Raw genomic sequence first — 17,181 nt, forward strand, 5'->3', positions numbered from 1 at the left:
AGTAATACTGCAAAAAATGTGGCAAAGCAATTAACCTTTTGTCCTGAATACACAGTGTTATGTTTGGGGCAAATCCAACACAACACATTACTGAGTACCACTCTTCATATTTCCAAGCATAGTGGTGGCTGCATCATGTTACGGTTATGCTTGTAATCGTTAAGGACGGGGGAGTTTTTCAGGATAAAAACTAAATAGAATGGAGCCGAGCACAGGCAAAATCCTACAGGAAAACCTAGTTCAGTCTGCTTTCCACCACACTGGGAGATGATTTCATCTTTCAGCAGGACAATGACCTAAAACAAATGACAAAATCTACAATGGAGTTGCTTACTAAGAAGTTCCTGAGTGGTAGAGTTACAATTTTGACTTAAATCTGCTTGAAAATCTATGGCAAGACCTGAAAGTGGTTGTCTAGCGATGATCAACAACCAATTTGATAGAGCTTGAATTATTTTTTTTAAACAATAATGGGCCAATTTTGCACAATCCAGGTGTGGAAAGCTCTTAGAGACTTACCCAGAAAGACTCATAGCTGTAATCACTGCCAAATGTGATTCTCACATGTATTGACTTAGGGGGTTGAATACTTATCATATCAAGATATATATATTTGACAAATGTTAAAATGTTTCTTCAACAAAGAGTAGTATTTTGTGTAGATCGTTGGCAAAAAAAAGACAATGAAATCCATTTAATCCCACGTTTTAACACAACAAAATGCCCAAAAAGTCAAGGGGTGTGAATACTTTCTGAAGGCATGCACACACAGCATGGTACAGTCACAAAGTGATAGGTCGCAGTTGCAAATGAGAACTTGTTCTCAACTAGCCTACCTGGTTAAATAAAGGTGAAATACATTTGTGTTGTAGGATGGTTTATTTACAACCCCACAAAGAAAAATCACATAGTGATACATATTTTTGATCAAGTACTCTTTCTTGTTTGAGCCATTTTATCAGCTGGTCTTGTCGTTGTTCGTTTTGTACAGTAGAGGGCAGTGCAGAATTTTCCCTACTTTTCTGCTACATCCGGTGACGCGCTATTTACGGAACATGCGCAAATGAAAATTTCCTTTTTCTAGTGCAGCGGAGTGAAATCCCAGTCTTTGACTCCAGGCTCCTGGCTAAGGAGACAGAAAAGGCTGCAAAATGGTTAGTAAATTGCCAAAATACGTTCCTACATACATGTGTTAGACATCAACGTTTGTTGTCTGCAATCACATGTTTTTATGTTTTTGAAACTCCTTGGATGAAGATGGATTCTGTCCGGCTGCCCGGCTACTGTTCACCGGGGTCTATCAAACGTGGCCTAATGGCCGCCTTCACGATTTAATGTTTCCTTTAGCGCTGTGGAGATATTCCCAACTATGTGTTACTTTCCCTGATGAGTGGATGTTGTTTATCATGTCCCGGGACGTAAAATTGCTATCGAACATGTTTGCGGTGTTGCCTAACACTAAAAGTAGCAAAGGCACGGCTGGCTAACACTGTTAGGCTAGTTAGCTGTTACTATCAACGATGACAGGCCCAATACTCAGTGCAACATAATGTTTGATCGCTTTGGCCACATAAAGTGTACTTTTAAGTGCAGCATGTGTAATGTTAGGGATACGTTTTGTGTGTTGACAAGTAGCTGGCTAGTTGGACTGACACATGCAAGCTACCTGGGGCGGCAGGTAGGCTAGTGGTTAGAGCGTTGGGTCAGTAACCGAAAGGTTGCTGGCTCGAATCCTCGACCTAACAAGGTAAAAATCTGTCGTTCTTCCCCTGAACAAGGCAGTTAACCCACTCTGCCCCGGTAGGCCGTCATTGTAAATAAGAATGTCTTCTGAACTTAACTATTTAAATGAAAAATAAGTTAAACTGTCTTCTCTCATAGGGTTTTGTGAAAGTGGTGAAGAATAAGTCCTACTTCAAGAGGTACCAGGTCAAATTCAGGAGGAGGAGAGGTAAGACTGGTTTTAGGACTTAAGATTCAAGTAGGAGTCTAAACTTGAAAATGACATGTCTTGATCTTTAATTTCACACTAAAGACCCTATTCATTCCACTGACGCACCACCACTTGATTGACTTGGGTATCCTTGTTTTGCTTAGAGGGAAAGACCGACTACTTTGCCCGTAAGCGCCTGGTCATCCAAGATAAGAACAAGTACAACACACCCAAGTACAGGATGATCGTCCGCTTCTCCAACCGGGATATCGTCTGCCAGGTAAGATGGGATTCACATGAGAAAATATAGCTGGAATTACGACAATGGACAAAGAACTTACGGCCACATACTCGTTCTCCAATCCCAGATACGTAGATAATAATTTAGCAGAAGCTTTTAGCCAAAACATTTTATTATTGACAATTAATCATGTGGCCCATGTTAGTCAAACCCACAACTCCTTGATGCCTTGATTTTCTCATGCTTGCTTGTGTATTTGCTCTAGATTGCCTATGCCAAGATTGAGGGGGACATGATCGTGTGCGCCGCCTACTCCCACGAGCTGCCCAAGTACGGGATCGCCGTGGGACTAACTAACTACGCAGCAGCCTACTGCACTGGTCTGCTGCTGGCCCGCAGGGTAAGATTAGCTCTCATACACCCCCACTTTGACCTGATGGCGGCTGCTATAGTTTTCAGGACTGGGTCTTATTAGCTAATGCGTATTCTATGTTTCTACCCTGATGGAGTTTGAAAAGTCATAATTTCTCTTGAGTACCCTTTCCTCAAACCTCATTTGGTCTTCAATGCCTTGAAGTATGATGGACGCTGTATGAACAGTTGGTGCTCAAATTGCTAAGCTATTGACAGAACTGAGTCGTGTTCTCGTTTGCACAAAATTGTTGTGTATTAGAGATTACATGATTTTGTGTAAGACATGAAAGATAAAAGCATGTCTGTTCTAAATCTGAATTATCAAACAATCCTTTTGAAGGCGACCCTGCTCTTCTGTTCTCACTGTAAATAATTGGTCGTTGGTCAGCCAAAAAGCAACCTGTCAGTTTTTGTTTCGCTTGCTAATGTGTTGCTTCAGAATCAGCTTTGTGGTTTGTCAGTGTGGCAGATTTGTTTAAAATGGACTTATGACTGCAGCATGAGTGGTTGCCTTGCCTCTTTAGCCACCTGTGGTAGAGTTTTCGCTCAGCAAGAAAACATGTAGTCAGCTTGTTTTAATAATACAACAGATTTATCTAATCCCTTTTGTCTTTCCATTCTAGCTGCTGAACAAGTTTGGCCTGGACAAGGTGTACGAGGGCCAGGTGGAGGTGACTGGAGATGAGTTCAACGTAGAGAGTATTGATGGTCAGCCAGGTGCATTCACCTGCTATCTAGACGCAGGGCTCGCCAGAACCAGCACTGGCAACAAGGTGTTCGGGGCCCTGAAGGGGGCTGTGGATGGAGGCCTGTCCATCCCTCACAGGTAATTACACTTCTGTGCGTTAGGAACACATTGCTGTAGCCAGGAGTAAAAGTGCTGTCCATAATCTTATTCATTGTGATTTTAAAAGGCAAGACTGATCATAGATTAGTGTTCTTACTCTTGATGCATACTGCCACATGTCCCAGGTTGGTTTGTGCCATTTTTCTGTACATCACAAACAGATCTGTGACCAGGCTAGTATTTCGGGAAGTTATCAGGATCAATATTTTGTTTGATACACTCAAGATTGAGCAAATTGAAGTTCCTTCATTTGCCCAGGTTGATGTAAAATGTCCTGTTTTCAAGATGTTGCTCAGAGCAATATGATTCATTGGTTTACCATCCAAATGTGTTATATGCACAGAGATCGAGGGCTCTGGTGTCTGTATTAGCATGTCTAGTGCCATTGAGGGCTTTTGAAGTAGTCACCTGGGTGGGACTTCCTATGGGTTAAGGAAGGATCACACAATTCCATCACCAGGAGGGATCCGTGAGGAATTATACTTGTGAGGAAACGTTCTATAACTGCAGGTGGCAGTAAATCGGCAACCTTAGCTTTTTACCTGTTCAAACAACACATTCTAGGTGGCAATGTGCACCCTTTCGGTTTGTTTGCCAACTCTGTAAAAGGAAAATTGACTACCTCAAAATGGAGATGCCCATGCTTTTACGCCGTAATAGGAAAGATGCAATTGTGCTAATGTGTAAGTGTATAGTTATTTCCTTGGAATTCTGCAAGAAGTCATTTTTATATTGCTTTAGTGGAACTATTTGGCCTTGGTGCTGACAGTCTTCAGGAAAAGCGCTATTGATAATATTGAATGATCCCGGTTGTTCAGTAGCCTCTTTCAGCCTGATATTGTTGTTTGCCCCCCCAGCACTAAGCGCTTTCCTGGGTATGATGCTGAGAGCAAAGAGTTCAATGCGGAGGTCCACCGCAAGCACATCATGGGCGTCAATGTGTCAGAGTATATGAGCTACCTGATGGAGGAAGATGAGGATGCATACAAGAAGCAGTTCTCCCGCTTCATCAAGAATGGCGTTGTCCCTGACAAGGTAAGTTCAACGTTCACCCTGAACCCATTGTGATGATGTATGGGGAGATTCCTGCCAATACCTGGCTCTATTAGTTCCCTTACACAAGTGTTTCTGAACCCCAGTACCCCGACAGCACACATTTTGTTTTAGCAATCGGAGAAACTCCTGGTTCAACTGAAGGCTTGATTAGTTGACAAATTGAATCAGCTGTGCTTATTTGGGGCTACAACAGGAATGTGTGTTAGCTATACTCAAGGACTGGAGTTGGGAAACTGCTTCACACCACTGCTAGATGGTATCGTCACCTGGTTTTCACTGAACCTGAGTGGGTAGTAACTACTGTTCTGTTAAATTGTTAGGCCTCATGCTTGTAAGCATACTGGGGGGGGTCATATCAGCTTCTCCACAAATAAATTATGAAGGGAATGTTATGCTGAATCCCAAAACAGTCCCTTCCCCTCGGCTTTCCATTTGCGCATTTACGGGGGGCCTCTGCCATATGCAAAAGTGTCCCAAAGCAAAGGGAGTAGTAATTGTAGGGGCCAACATGAGCCTCCAATAGTGGCTTCAACCAAGCCAGCAAGGCTGCCAGGTCGAGAGCAAAGTGCTATGCCAACACTCACTGAGATGTTTGGAGTTTGTGCAATTTCATATGAAGGAATGAGGTGTGCCTAATTATATGTTATATGCATGGCCTGCCTTTTTCGAGGCTTGACAAGCCTATCAAATGAAGTGCACCCCAAATAACAATTTTAATGTAAAATAACAGGAGAAATGTGTTAATTTTAATTGATTGTTTTATTTAAACGTGGAACATGAATTGCATAATTCAAGTCAGGTGTTTCCTGAAGTAATGGGTTAATTTAATCCTCATCACTTTGGAAGTTGCCCTTGGTGTTGTCAGCCACATGTGACAACTGAGTCCACCAACAGCGAGTTGGTAGGGGTGAGGCCCTGGTTTAGGGTTAAGTGTTTACTTAAACTGTCACCATATTGCTCCCAACTATCCACTGCTCTCTGACCTACAGAAGTGACTAGGGGTCGATTTGGATTTCAGAGTAGGAACTGTGTGCTGCTTGATGATGAAACATTTGATGCTGAGCAAATTGTAGTTGGTCCTTCATTTGCCCAGGTTGATGTAATCAACGTTTCAAGACGGGGCTGAGAGCAGCACAGTTCATTAGTTTGTCATACATGTGCTAGAATGAAAATGCAACTGAAAATACAATATGTCATCACCTCATTCCTATCGATTGGATGTATAAATAATTAGACAATAAGGGTAGAGTAGAAACTATACTGAGTCAAGCTTGCATGGTTTAGTATTAAAAAGGGGAAGTAGATTTTTGGCTATCCAGTAGGAGCCTTTATGGTTGTGTGTATTTGATTGCTGGAATTGGCATTTACCCACATTAACCTAATTTGTTTGCCACACTTGTCCTGCAGGTTGAGGAAATGTACAGAAAGGCACACGCTGGCATTCGTGAGAACCCAGTCCATGAAAAGAAACCTAAGAAAGAAGTCAAGAAGAAGAGGTGAGTTGATGAGCAGTTTTGGCTATTTTCTATTGGAAATGCAGTGCCACTGCATTGTTGCTCTTCATGTTATAATTCTATAACCTGATAGCAAACTTGCCTAGATGATCACGAACCTAATCAGTGTCAATTCTATTTAATTCTGGAAGTAAACAGAAATTCCTTTGACATTCTGTTTAGTTACTGAATGGAAATCAAATTATAACACCCCCCCCCCAGTCATTTTCCTTCAGTATTTTAAAGCAGTTTACTGATGTGACAGCCACCCTCTTCATATTTCCTGACACTGTAAAAATTGAATTGTTAACATGTAATTCTGAAATCCATCCTCCCTGTTTGGTCACCAGGTGGAACCGTGCCAAGCTCTCTCTGGCCCAGAGGAAAGACCGCGTTGCCCAGAAGAAGGCCAGCTTCCTCCGGGCTCAGGAACAGGAGGCTGCCGACAGCTAAACTCTCTGGTCCTAATGATGGAGCAACAATGCTTTGTTATAATAAATATATTGGAAAAGAATGCAAGCCTCTATGTTATTTGTGCATGTTTATTTATAGACGCTTCGATGAAAGTATAAAAATGACTGTTTCAAGTTACCCCTACTGTTTAGTGGTTGAGATTGTATAGAATAGATACACATATATATATATATATATGGGGTTCTCAAGCTTCTTTTTTTAGGCCGGAGACCCCTTTTGTGATAGCAAATTCATTAGAGATCCCTTCAATCAGAATGTGGATGGCCGAACGAACCAAGGTCTAGGTCCCTGGGAAGGAACATTTTAAAGGCACATCTCTTGGCATCGGAGAGAATGTTGCTGTTTTAAAGCAAATAAATTACAATTCTACACTTTGTCATGGTGCAGTTTAAAAAATAATTTGGCTATTATCCAGCAATTATGCCATGAGAACTTTGCCGTTTTAAGTTGTATTGTTTGTGGTATTCAAATCTGGACCTCTTGTCACCAGTTCCACTGCAGCTTTTCATTCGTCCCTTCGATTTGGGGACCGTTTTTGACCTGGGACTGCTGTTTGCCCTACTTACCTACATTGACAATCTATTAGAGTGAACGCTCTAACAATGGCAATTGCAAGACCTCAACGGTCCAATGCAGGCGTGTTCATTCTAGCCAATGAGAGGGCAGATGCGTGTGACAGGCGCAATTTATGGAATGCCGTTTGGGTCATAAAGCATGTATTAATTTAGTGCCTGCACCTACGTAGGATTTTATCAAAAATATTGCGTTTTGACAATGTGCTTTATGGCCCAAACGGCGTTCCATACGCCTTCCTCTGGTTCTCCAGACCTCCCGTCTCGGATTTCAATACCCCTGCCATAGACAATGAACATGTGTTCATAACCCTGGGCCTACTGGTTTAGGAATTAAATCATATATTGGTTAATATTAACCTCATCAGATCTAAAGGGTCTCTGGGGGCTTGCAATGAAAGGGATTTGATTTATATTGAAGGCGAATGTAGCCATTTTTATCTCACTATCACATTTGTGTAACCTTACTGTGATTGTTTTCAGTCAAAAAGAAACAAAAATAGCTTCTTAGCTGCTAATTCTCAAGCTAAAAATGTTGTTAGGATGGTCTGGGAGTGGGCAGGGGAAAACTAGCTGTTATTGGTCTATTTGAACTAATCCATTGTCAGTGCTTTACTTGGACTGAAATAGGCTCCAGTACTCATTTTAAGTGGCATTCTCCCAACCAGCTTCATGGGGTAGTCACCTGGAATGCATTTAAATTAACAGGTGTGCCTTGTTAATTTGGAATTTCTTTCCTTCTTGAGCCAATCAATTGTGTTGTGACAAGATAGGGGTGGTATACAGAAGATAGCCCTATTTGGTAAAAGACTAAGTCCATATTATGACAAGAACAGCTCAAATAAGCAAAGAGAAGCAACACTCCATCATTACATTAAGACATTAAGGTCAGTCAATCCGGAAAATGTCAAGAACTTTGAATGTTTCTTCAAGTACAGTCGCAAAAACCATCAAGCACTATGATGAAACTGGCTCTCATGAGGACCACCACTGGAAAGGAAGACCCAGAGTTACCTCTGCTGCAGAGGATACATTCATTAGAGTTACCAGCCTCAGAAATTGAAGCCAAATAAATGCTTCAGAGTTCAAGTAACAGACACGTCTCGAAATCAACTGTTCAGAGGAGACTGTGAATCAGGTCTTCATGGTCGAATTGCTGCAAATAAACCACCCACTACTAAAGGACACCAATAAGGGCTCCCGAGTGGTGCAACGGTCTAAGGCACTGCTTCTCAGTGATAGAGGCGTCATTACAGACCCTAGTTCGGTTCCTGGCTGTATCGCAACCGGCCGTGATTGGGAGTGCCATTGGCCTAGCGTCGTCCGTGTTTGGCCGGGGTAGGCCGTCATTGTAAATAAGAATTTATTCTTAACCGACTTGCCTAGTTAAATAAAATAAATAAGAAAAAGAGACATTCTTGGGCCAAGAAACACGAGCAATGGACATAATATTGTTGGAAATCTTCCTTTAGTCTGAGTCCAAATGTGATATTTTTGGTTCCAACCGCTGTGTCTTTGAGTCACAGAGTAGGTGAACTGATGATCTCTGCATGTGTGGTTCCCACCGTGAAGCATGGAGGTGTGGTGGTGCTTTGCTGGTGGCGTAGTCTGGGGATTTATTTAGAATTCAAGGCACACTTAACCAGCATGGCCACCACAGCGATACGCTATCCCACCTGTTTAAACAAATATATATTTGATTTATTTAACCTTTTATTTAACCTGGTAGGCTAGTTGAGAACAAGTTCTCATTTACAACTGCGATAAAGCAAAGCAGTTCGACACATACAACAACACAGAGTTATTTTTTAATATATACAGTGTGTGCAAATGAGGTAAGATAAGGGAGGTAAGGCAATAAATAGGTGTTACGGATACAGGTATCCTGTGTGTGTGTTTCTTTTCTCTCCTTCTCCCCTCACAGGTGAAAATCATCACTCCCCAATCAGTCAACAATCAATCATCAATCAGAAGACACACCTCCTCCTGTTTCCTACCCAATCACAGTTATTTTCCCTTGGTTTAAAAACCCTGTCAGTTGTTTGCTCTAGAGCTCAATCGCTCTGTAAATGCCATGTCTGTAGGACTCTGTGGTTCACTCTCTCTTTGTGTATTAACCTCTCTTTTGTTTGAGCACCTCCATAGCACTTTCATCACCTGTGAGTATTGTTTTTAGTTATGGTGTTTGTTTGCTGGCGGGAAAAGGGGAAACCAAGACAAGTCGCCCATGGGCATACACTACCCGTAGGTAGACTTTGTTAAATACACTAGTTAGAACTGGGCGGACCACCCACTGTATTTTTGGTTAGTTAGTTAGCTGTTGTTAAAGTAGGCTAGTTTAGTTTTTTTTTTTATACTTATCGTTTCTTTCCTTGGGTCCAGCTCAGCCCCTTTTCCTGCTCCCCCCATTACTGTGTGTTTTATTAATAACCCCTGAGTTTGACGGTAGATTTCAGTAGTCGTGGTTATTTCGTTCTCACTTTTACTTTGTCACAATTATAATTTGCATGAGTTATGTTACGGGTCTCATTACCATCCCCCCCTAGACTGTCGGGCCAAAAGGGATTCGTAACAATAGGCCATGGTGACGAAGTAATTACAATATAGCAATTAAACACTGGAATGTGCAGAAGATGAATGTGAACTTAGAGATACTGGGGTGCAAAGGAGCAAGATAAATAAGTACAGTATGGGGATGAGGTAGTTGGATGGGCTATTTACAGATGGGCTATGTACAGGTGCAGTGGTCTATGAGCTGCTCTGACAGCTGGTGCTTAAAGCTGGTGAGGAGATATGGGTCTCCAGCTTCAGTGATTTTTGCAGTTCGTTCCAGTCATTGGCAGCAGAGAACTGGAAGGAAAGGCGGCCAAATGAGGAATTGGCTTTGGGTTTGACCAGTGCGATATACCTGCTGGAGCACGTGCTACGGGTGAGTGCTGCTATGGTGACCAGTGAGCTGAAATAATGTGGGGCTTTACCTAGCAAAGACTTGTAGATGGTTTGCGCTTAGTGGGAATATCATTTGTTTTTCAACAGGTCAGTGACCCAAAATACCTCCAGTCTGTGTAATTTTAAATGTAAAATGTATTTAACTAGGCAAGTCAGTTAAGAAAAAATTCACAGCTTACCGGGGATCAGTGGGTTGTTCATGGGAAGAACAACAGATTTTTACCTTGTCAGCTCGGGGATTCAATTCAGCAACCTTTCGGTTACTGGCCAAACGCTCTAACCACTAGGCTACCTGCTGCCCCAAATGGCTTTTTGACCACGAAGGAGAATGGAGTACTGCATCAGATGATGGCCTCCATAATCCCCCGACCTCAAACCATCTGAGATGAGTTGGACCGCAGAGTGAAGGGAAAGCAGTTTCAAGTGCCTAGCAAATGTGGGAACTCCTCTAAGACTGTTGTAAAAGCATTACAGGTGAAGCTGGTTGAGTGAATGCCAAGAGTGTGCAAAGCTGTCATCAAGGCAAATGGTGGCTACTTTCAGGAATCTCAAATAATAATATATTTTTAATGAACATGTTTTTGGTTACTACATGATTCCATATGTGTTATTTCATAGTTTTGATTTTTCACTATTATTGTATAATGTAAATAATTGTTTAAAAAAAAAAAATGTTTAGTAGGTGTGTCTAAACTTTTGACTGGTTTCATTCATTCATTCGGAACGCCTTCCTAATGTTGAGTTGCACCCCCAGGGCAGCAGGGTAGAGTACCGGGTGGTAGCTGGCTAGTAACAGTGACTAAAGTTCAGGGCAGGGTACTGGGCATATGCTTGCTAGTGGTGACTGTACAACAGTCTGATGGCCTGTAAGGTATTTTGCCCCTTTCTAACTTCTATTTTTGATACTGAATGTTATCAGACCTTCAACCAAACCTGGTATTAGTTAAAGGGAACCTGGATTTACAATTAACACACACAAAGATTACATGGGTCCCATTTTTATTCCTGGCGAAAACCAAACACTGTATTCTACAGTAAGAACCTCATACCAACGGTCAAGTATGGTGGTGGTTCTGTGATGTTTTGGGAATGCTTTGCTGCCTCAGGACCTGGATGACTTGTCTTAATAGAAGGAACCATGAAATATGCTTTGTATAAGAGAATTCTACATGAGAATGTCAGGCCATCTGTCTGTGAGCTGAAGACAAATGACAGTCCATCATTACTTTAAGACATGAAGGTCAGTCAATCAGGAAATTTCTTCAAATGCAGTCACAAAAACCATCAAGAGCTATGATGAAACCGGCTCTCATGAGGACCGCCACAGGAAAGGAAGACCCAGAGTTACCTCTGCTGCACAGGATAAGTTCATTAGAGTTAACTACACCTCAGATTGCAGCCCAAATAAATACTTCACGGAGTTCAATTAACAGACATATCTCAACAACTGTTCAGAGGAGACTGTGTGAATCAGGCCTTCATAGTTGAATAGCTGCAAAGAAACCACTACTAAAGGACACCAATAATAAGAGACTAGCTTGAGCCAAGAAACACAAGCAATGGACAATAGACCAGTGGAAATCTGTCCTTTGGTCTGATGAGCCCAAATTTGAGACTTTTGGTTCCAACCGCCATGTCTTTATGAGATGCGTAGTAGGTGAACGGATAATCTCTGCATGTGTGGTTCCCACCGTGAAACATGGAGGGTGTGTGGGGGTGCTTTGCTGGTGACATTGATTTATTTAGAATTCATGGCACACTGAACCAGGATGGCTACCACAGCATTCTGCAGCGATATGTCATGGTATGCACTTAGTGGGACTAAAATTAGTTTTTCAACAGGACAATGACCCAAAACACACCTTCAGGATGTGTAATGGCTATCTGACCAAGAAGGAGTGTTATGGAGTGCTGCCTCAGTTGACCTGGCTTCCACAATCACCCAACCTCAACCCAATTGAAATGGTTTGGGATGAGTTGGACCACAGAGTGAAGGAAAAGCAGCCAACAAGTGCTCCGCATATGTGAGAACTCCTTCAAGGTTGTTGGAAAAGCATTCCTCATGAAGCTGGTTGAGAGAATGCCAAGAGTGTGCAAAGCTGTCATCAAGGCAAAAGGGTGGCTACTTTGAAGGATCTCAAATATATTTAGATTTGTTTGACACTTTTTGGTTACTAAAGGATTCCATGTGTGTTATTTAATAGTACAGTGTAGAAAATAGTAAAATAAAGAAAAACCTTTGAATGAGTAGGTGTGTCAACCTTTGAACGGTAGTGTATAACACACAGGATAATCACATTTGACTGCACTGGGTCTTTAATGTGCACATTTATCATGCCTTTGGGTTCTAGAAAATATGATTGTCAAAATTCAAATTCAAAATTTGACCAACTTCCATAAATGTTAAACGTCAATTGCTGATGTAAATAAAGATGCTGAGGGAGAAGTTGACAATGACATTGTTTTCTAGAAATGTACAGTAAATCTAATCAAATCTAATCTAAACATTACACACATGAAGAGAAAATGCTAAAATTACCCCCTCCCCCTCGATTGTAGAGAATTGTTTATACCTGACAATCACAGTTTAATTAACCAACTGTATTGAGATCAAATGTTCCATTGATGAGAAAATGAGGAGAATGTCGGTCAAAATCTCTCGCTCCATCTTCTCGCTCTGCCGGCCACTGGGCTTCCTCTCTTCACCATATTTGGTGGAGAGTGGAAAGGTGAACCGGATGCTTCAGATTTTTACATCCGGTGAAACATCTGGCTCATCGTTTTATCAGTTCTGGTATCATTGTTCAACAAATTGGGAGTTGAAAAGGGGTGTGGTTAAAATCGAGGCGGGACAGGGAGCGAGCCTGTTACAACTGCATAGACTACCACAGCCCTAATACCCATAAAACCCAGCAGTCAAACAGGGAAATGGTTCCAATTACTCCCGAATCGAGACAAAGGTAAGAATCTCTGGATTAACCATTTAATATTACCTAAATGTAGTAATTCATAAATTAGCTACATTTCTTTAAATTGACAACACTGAACTGTGTTGTGCAAGTTTCTATTGAGACCACCTGTTTGCAAAGGTGTCAGCTAGAGAGATTCAGGAGCTTGCAGGGATTAGTAGTTTTGCATGATTAACTAGTAATGGCGCCGACAGAGGAGGCTGCCTCACTTCTAGTCCATAGGAAACTTTGCAGTATTTTTATTTTTTTTATGTATTATTTCTTACCTTGTCAGCCCAAAAAATCTCAAGTGTTTTAACATACAGCCGGGAAGAACTATTGGATATCAGCGAGATGTCAATTTACCAGCACTACGATCAGGAATACTCCTTTCCCGATGCGGATCCTTTCGCCGAACCACCCAGGGTATTTGAACTGATTCCAGAGGCTGACCCAAAACAACGCCACTGGAGAAGAGGCAAGGCAGACGGAGTGGTCTTCTGGTCAGACTTCGGAGGCGCACACACCACCCACAGCTTCCGAGTATATTACTCGCTAATGTCCAGTCTCTAGATGAGGTAGACAAAATTAGGGCAAGGGTTGCTTTCCAGAGAGACATCAGGGATTGTAACATACTCTGTTTAACTGAAAATGTGTCTCTTGGGATATGCTGTTGGAGTCGGTACAGCAACCTAGAAGAAAAAGGGCAGGGGTGTATGTTATACATGATTAACATCTCATGGTGTAATCATAACAACATACAGGAACTCAAGTCCTTTTGTTCTCCTGACCTAGAATTCCTCACAATCAAATGCCAACCGTATTATCTCCCAAGAGAATTCTCCTCGGTCACAGCCGTGTATATCCCCCCTCAAGTCGATACCACGACGGCCCTCAAGGAACTTTACTGGACTTTATGCAAACTGGAAACCATATATCTTGAGGCTGCATTTATTGTAGCTGGGGATTTTAACAAAGCAAATGTGAGAACAAGGCTACCTAAATTTTATTAGCATATTGACTGTAGCACTCGCACTGGAAAAACACTGGATCACTACTACTCTAACTTCCGCAATGCATACATCGCCCTCCATTCGGCAAATCTGACCACGACTCCAATTTGCTCCTCCCTTTCTATAGGCAGAAACTCAAACAGGATTTTTCCTTGCTAAGGGCTATTCAACGCTGGTCTGACCAATTGGAATCCACGCTTTAAGATTGTTTTGATCACACAGACGGACATGTTCCAGGGGCCTGTTGCACAAAAGTAGAATTAAGACATCCGGGATTAATGACTCAGCTGAGCTCAATGAAGCCAAAACATGTGCGTCCAGGCTTAATTGGTTGCACAAAGACCAAGCCAGGATGAGCAGACACGGATTCATTAAACCAGGTGAAACCAATCCTGGATAGGTGCGCGCTCACGGCTCACTCAAATAGACCCCGCCACAGATCACAGATTAACTGATTTACCATGGCAACTAGAGCCGCGTACTTTTCCCCGTCGGAAGCACAAATCCTCATGGAGGCATACGAGGAGGTAAAAGATATAATTAAGAAGAAAGGCAACACCGCCACAGTGATAAAGCAAAGAGAAAAAGCGTGGCAAAGTATTGCAGACCGCCTGAATGCGTAAGTAGTGCACAATTACACACTCACCGCTCCGCTGAAACATCACAATTACAATTCAAATATTTAATTCACATCTCCAAAAATGCAGTTGTACTGTAATTATGAAACGGTTAAATTTTTAATTGAAATGCACTGCAGATATGAGTGAAATTGTGTAAAGTAACTCAATCACACTGTATAAAGCTATGATACATTTTTTGATATTTTTACTGAAAACAAGACAAAAATACCAAGTAATTTTTGCAGTGTGACTCCATTAAATGTGTGTGTGTGTGTGTAGATTAAACATGAACGGGCCAAAACGGACATGGCAGCAGGTCAAAATCAAATACAAGAACATTCTGCAGAATGGTATGGTCCCTGACTAATATTTAACAAAGCACAAGCATATATTGTACCCAGAAGGTGCCTGCTCACACATTGTCTGTACTGTTTTAGCAGTGAAAAGAATACCCACAGACAAGGCACGGGTGGTGGGTCACCAAAGGCTGACCTTACCCCAGCAGAGGACATGGCCTTGGAGCTAAATAAAGGCAGGCCCGTCTTAGAGGGGATCCCTGGGGGAAAGAGACGAGCATAGGTTCCTCCCAAGATGCCACCCGCTTCATTCAAGGTATGTCCTTCCATCTCTACATGGGATACAACCACATTCATATTGAATCAATTTGGACTGTCTGACTTTGGTTTACCTATTGCCTTGCAGTGCCTGGCAGCACTGTGTTCCTGTTAGAGCCACCAGCACAAGCACCAGACGATGCTGATCCAGTGAGTACTCCATCAAAGGCATACTGTAGGCCTGGCATGTCTTGTCTACTAGCTTCAATATGAATCCGATTAAATGTGATAGGGTGAAGGCCCCAGTGCAGCAGCAACAGCACATGATGGAGACGATGATGAGGAGGAGACCATCTCTCTGGATTCCAGAAGGCATGAGGTATCATGTTAAGACTGTGAAAGTACTATTTACTCTACAATGGTGAGGAGTCCTCATCAAAATCAAAAAATCTAATTTCTTTTACAGGACCCAGATGCTATACAGTGGGAAAACCAGCCTGGCAACATAGTGCGTATTAATAAAAGGACACCACATCCTGCCAAATTCCAGCTGCGCTAATTGTATTGTGTTCACAGAGCTCACAAGCTATCAGAAAGTTGTATGGCAACCACCTCCGGCGCCAAATAGAACTGGCAGACATAGACATTCAGTACAAGAAGAAAAAGATGGAAAATCTTGCACTGGAGTCCGAAATAAAAAGAGGACAATTAGGAAACTGGACCTTGAAATAAAAAAAACTTGAGAGGGAGGTGAGATATGCCTTCAATGTACACTGTATGCTAACTGTAACACAAATGTATTAATCATTATTTTTCTTTCCTCCCCCAGCTCCAAGAAGATGACACAGCTCAAAATAAAAATTTGGTATATTCTCGTAAAGTCAAGTGAGCCATGACATATGAGCTCTTATTGTGAGCACACAGGACGGTGGCATCTTTCTAAGGTTTTTTTATTTATTTTCCCAGCAATCAGTACAACCAAGTCGTCGTTATAAGGCATCGCCCTCTTTTGCCCACCCCCCCAGCACCAGGTGTGGCCACTAGCCTATATGAAGGCCCAAAATTGTATGTTCCTTTCTGCTCTGACAATGGCATGCCCATTCGTGCGAGATGTGGTGGATGAAGAAACACTTGTGCTGAGGAGAGCCTTCAGGCGAGAAAGGGTCTTCAGGGACCGGTTGGACCCACTGGCCTTCCCTGATGACCATCTATATGAAAGATACAGGTTTTCTGCAGATGGCATCAGGTATCTATGCAGACTACTGGGTCCCAGGATTAAGCACCGCACTGCACGGAGCCATGCACTGAGTGTGGAGCAAATGGTTTGTGTGGCCTTGCGCTTTTTGCTAGTGGAGCCTTCCTGTACTCAGTGGGGATGCAGAACAACTGAACAAGGCCACAATTTGCCGCACAATAAGGAGTGTGTGTCTGGCTATCAAAGCATTAGCAGATGTCTTCATCTCCTTCCCTGGCCACAGAAGACTCTGTGACATCAAAGAGGAGTTCTATAGGATTGCAGGTAAGAGGATCTACAAATTACAGGACAACTGTTAACACATAGTAGGATACTCATTACTTTGTGTGACAGGTTTCCCCAATGTCATTGGTGCAGTGGACTGCACACACATAAGGATAAAAGCCCCTCAGGTGCCCATGAGGCCGATTTTGTGAATAGGAAATCCTTTCACAGCATTAATGTTCAGGTGAACATAACTTTTTGATATTGTCCATTGACGAACACTCTGCATTGCCAGTGATGTGCATTGATTGGTGTAATATTCCTCATCTTATGATTTCAGATGGTCTGCAATGCTGACTGTGTGATCAGCAATGTTGTGGCAAAATGGCCTGGCTCAGTCCATGACTCCAGAATCTTTCGGGCCTCTGAAATCTATCAGTGCTATCACAAGGTAAGCCACACAACCCCTATTTATAACCATCATGGCTGTGTCAAGAATATCACTGTGTTTATGAGGTAGTAATGATGAGATTTTGTGTTGACAGGTGAATTCTCTGGTGTGTTGCTGGGAGACAGGGGGTATGGCTGCCAGCCTTTTCTCCTGACAC

At 42.3% G+C, this 17,181-nt stretch overlaps 1 protein-coding gene and 1 long non-coding RNA gene across 7 annotated transcripts; both read left to right on the forward strand.

Annotated features, from left to right (window-relative positions):
• Window positions 1–1,049: 1,049 nt before the first annotated feature.
• On the forward strand, window positions 1,050–6,498 carry LOC115145185 (large ribosomal subunit protein uL18). Its single transcript, XM_029686526.2, has 8 exons — window positions 1,050–1,154; window positions 1,882–1,951; window positions 2,098–2,213; window positions 2,440–2,574; window positions 3,212–3,414; window positions 4,293–4,470; window positions 5,899–5,987; window positions 6,335–6,498. Exons 1-8 carry the CDS (start codon window positions 1,152–1,154, stop codon window positions 6,435–6,437), a joined length of 897 nt encoding a protein of 298 aa, XP_029542386.1. The 5' UTR covers window positions 1,050–1,151; the 3' UTR covers window positions 6,438–6,498.
• A 7,596-nt stretch (window positions 6,499–14,094) lies between these two features.
• LOC135561431 (uncharacterized) lies at window positions 14,095–17,010 on the forward strand. Of its 6 annotated transcripts, XR_010459445.1 has the most exons (7): window positions 14,096–15,172; window positions 15,263–15,324; window positions 15,407–15,493; window positions 15,581–15,864; window positions 15,944–15,979; window positions 16,081–16,633; window positions 16,914–17,010. It is a non-coding gene; the product is annotated as an uncharacterized LOC135561431 (long non-coding RNA). The 6 variants fall into 6 exon arrangements; XR_010459443.1 differs by having other exon boundaries at window positions 14,095–15,172; window positions 15,581–15,979; XR_010459441.1 differs by lacking the exons at window positions 16,081–16,633; window positions 16,914–17,010 and having other exon boundaries at window positions 14,152–14,559; window positions 14,840–15,172; window positions 15,581–16,031.
• The last annotated feature ends 171 nt before the right edge of the window (window positions 17,011–17,181 follow it).

The sequence above is a fragment of the Oncorhynchus nerka genome, linkage group LG17 (assembly GCF_034236695.1).
Source record: "Oncorhynchus nerka isolate Pitt River linkage group LG17, Oner_Uvic_2.0, whole genome shotgun sequence".
Taxonomy (NCBI): Eukaryota; Metazoa; Chordata; class Actinopteri; order Salmoniformes; family Salmonidae; genus Oncorhynchus; species Oncorhynchus nerka.

What these genes read in the sequence shown, in the direction of transcription:
- LOC115145185 (XM_029686526.2), top strand. An exon ending in ACCGGGATATCGTCTGCCAG is followed by an intron (nt 2,214 to 2,439) that starts GTAAGATGGGAT and finishes TATTTGCTCTAG; the next exon opens with ATTGCCTATGCCAAGATTGA. An exon ending in GGCCTGTCCATCCCTCACAG is followed by an intron (nt 3,415 to 4,292) that starts GTAATTACACTT and finishes TTGCCCCCCCAG; the next exon opens with CACTAAGCGCTTTCCTGGGT.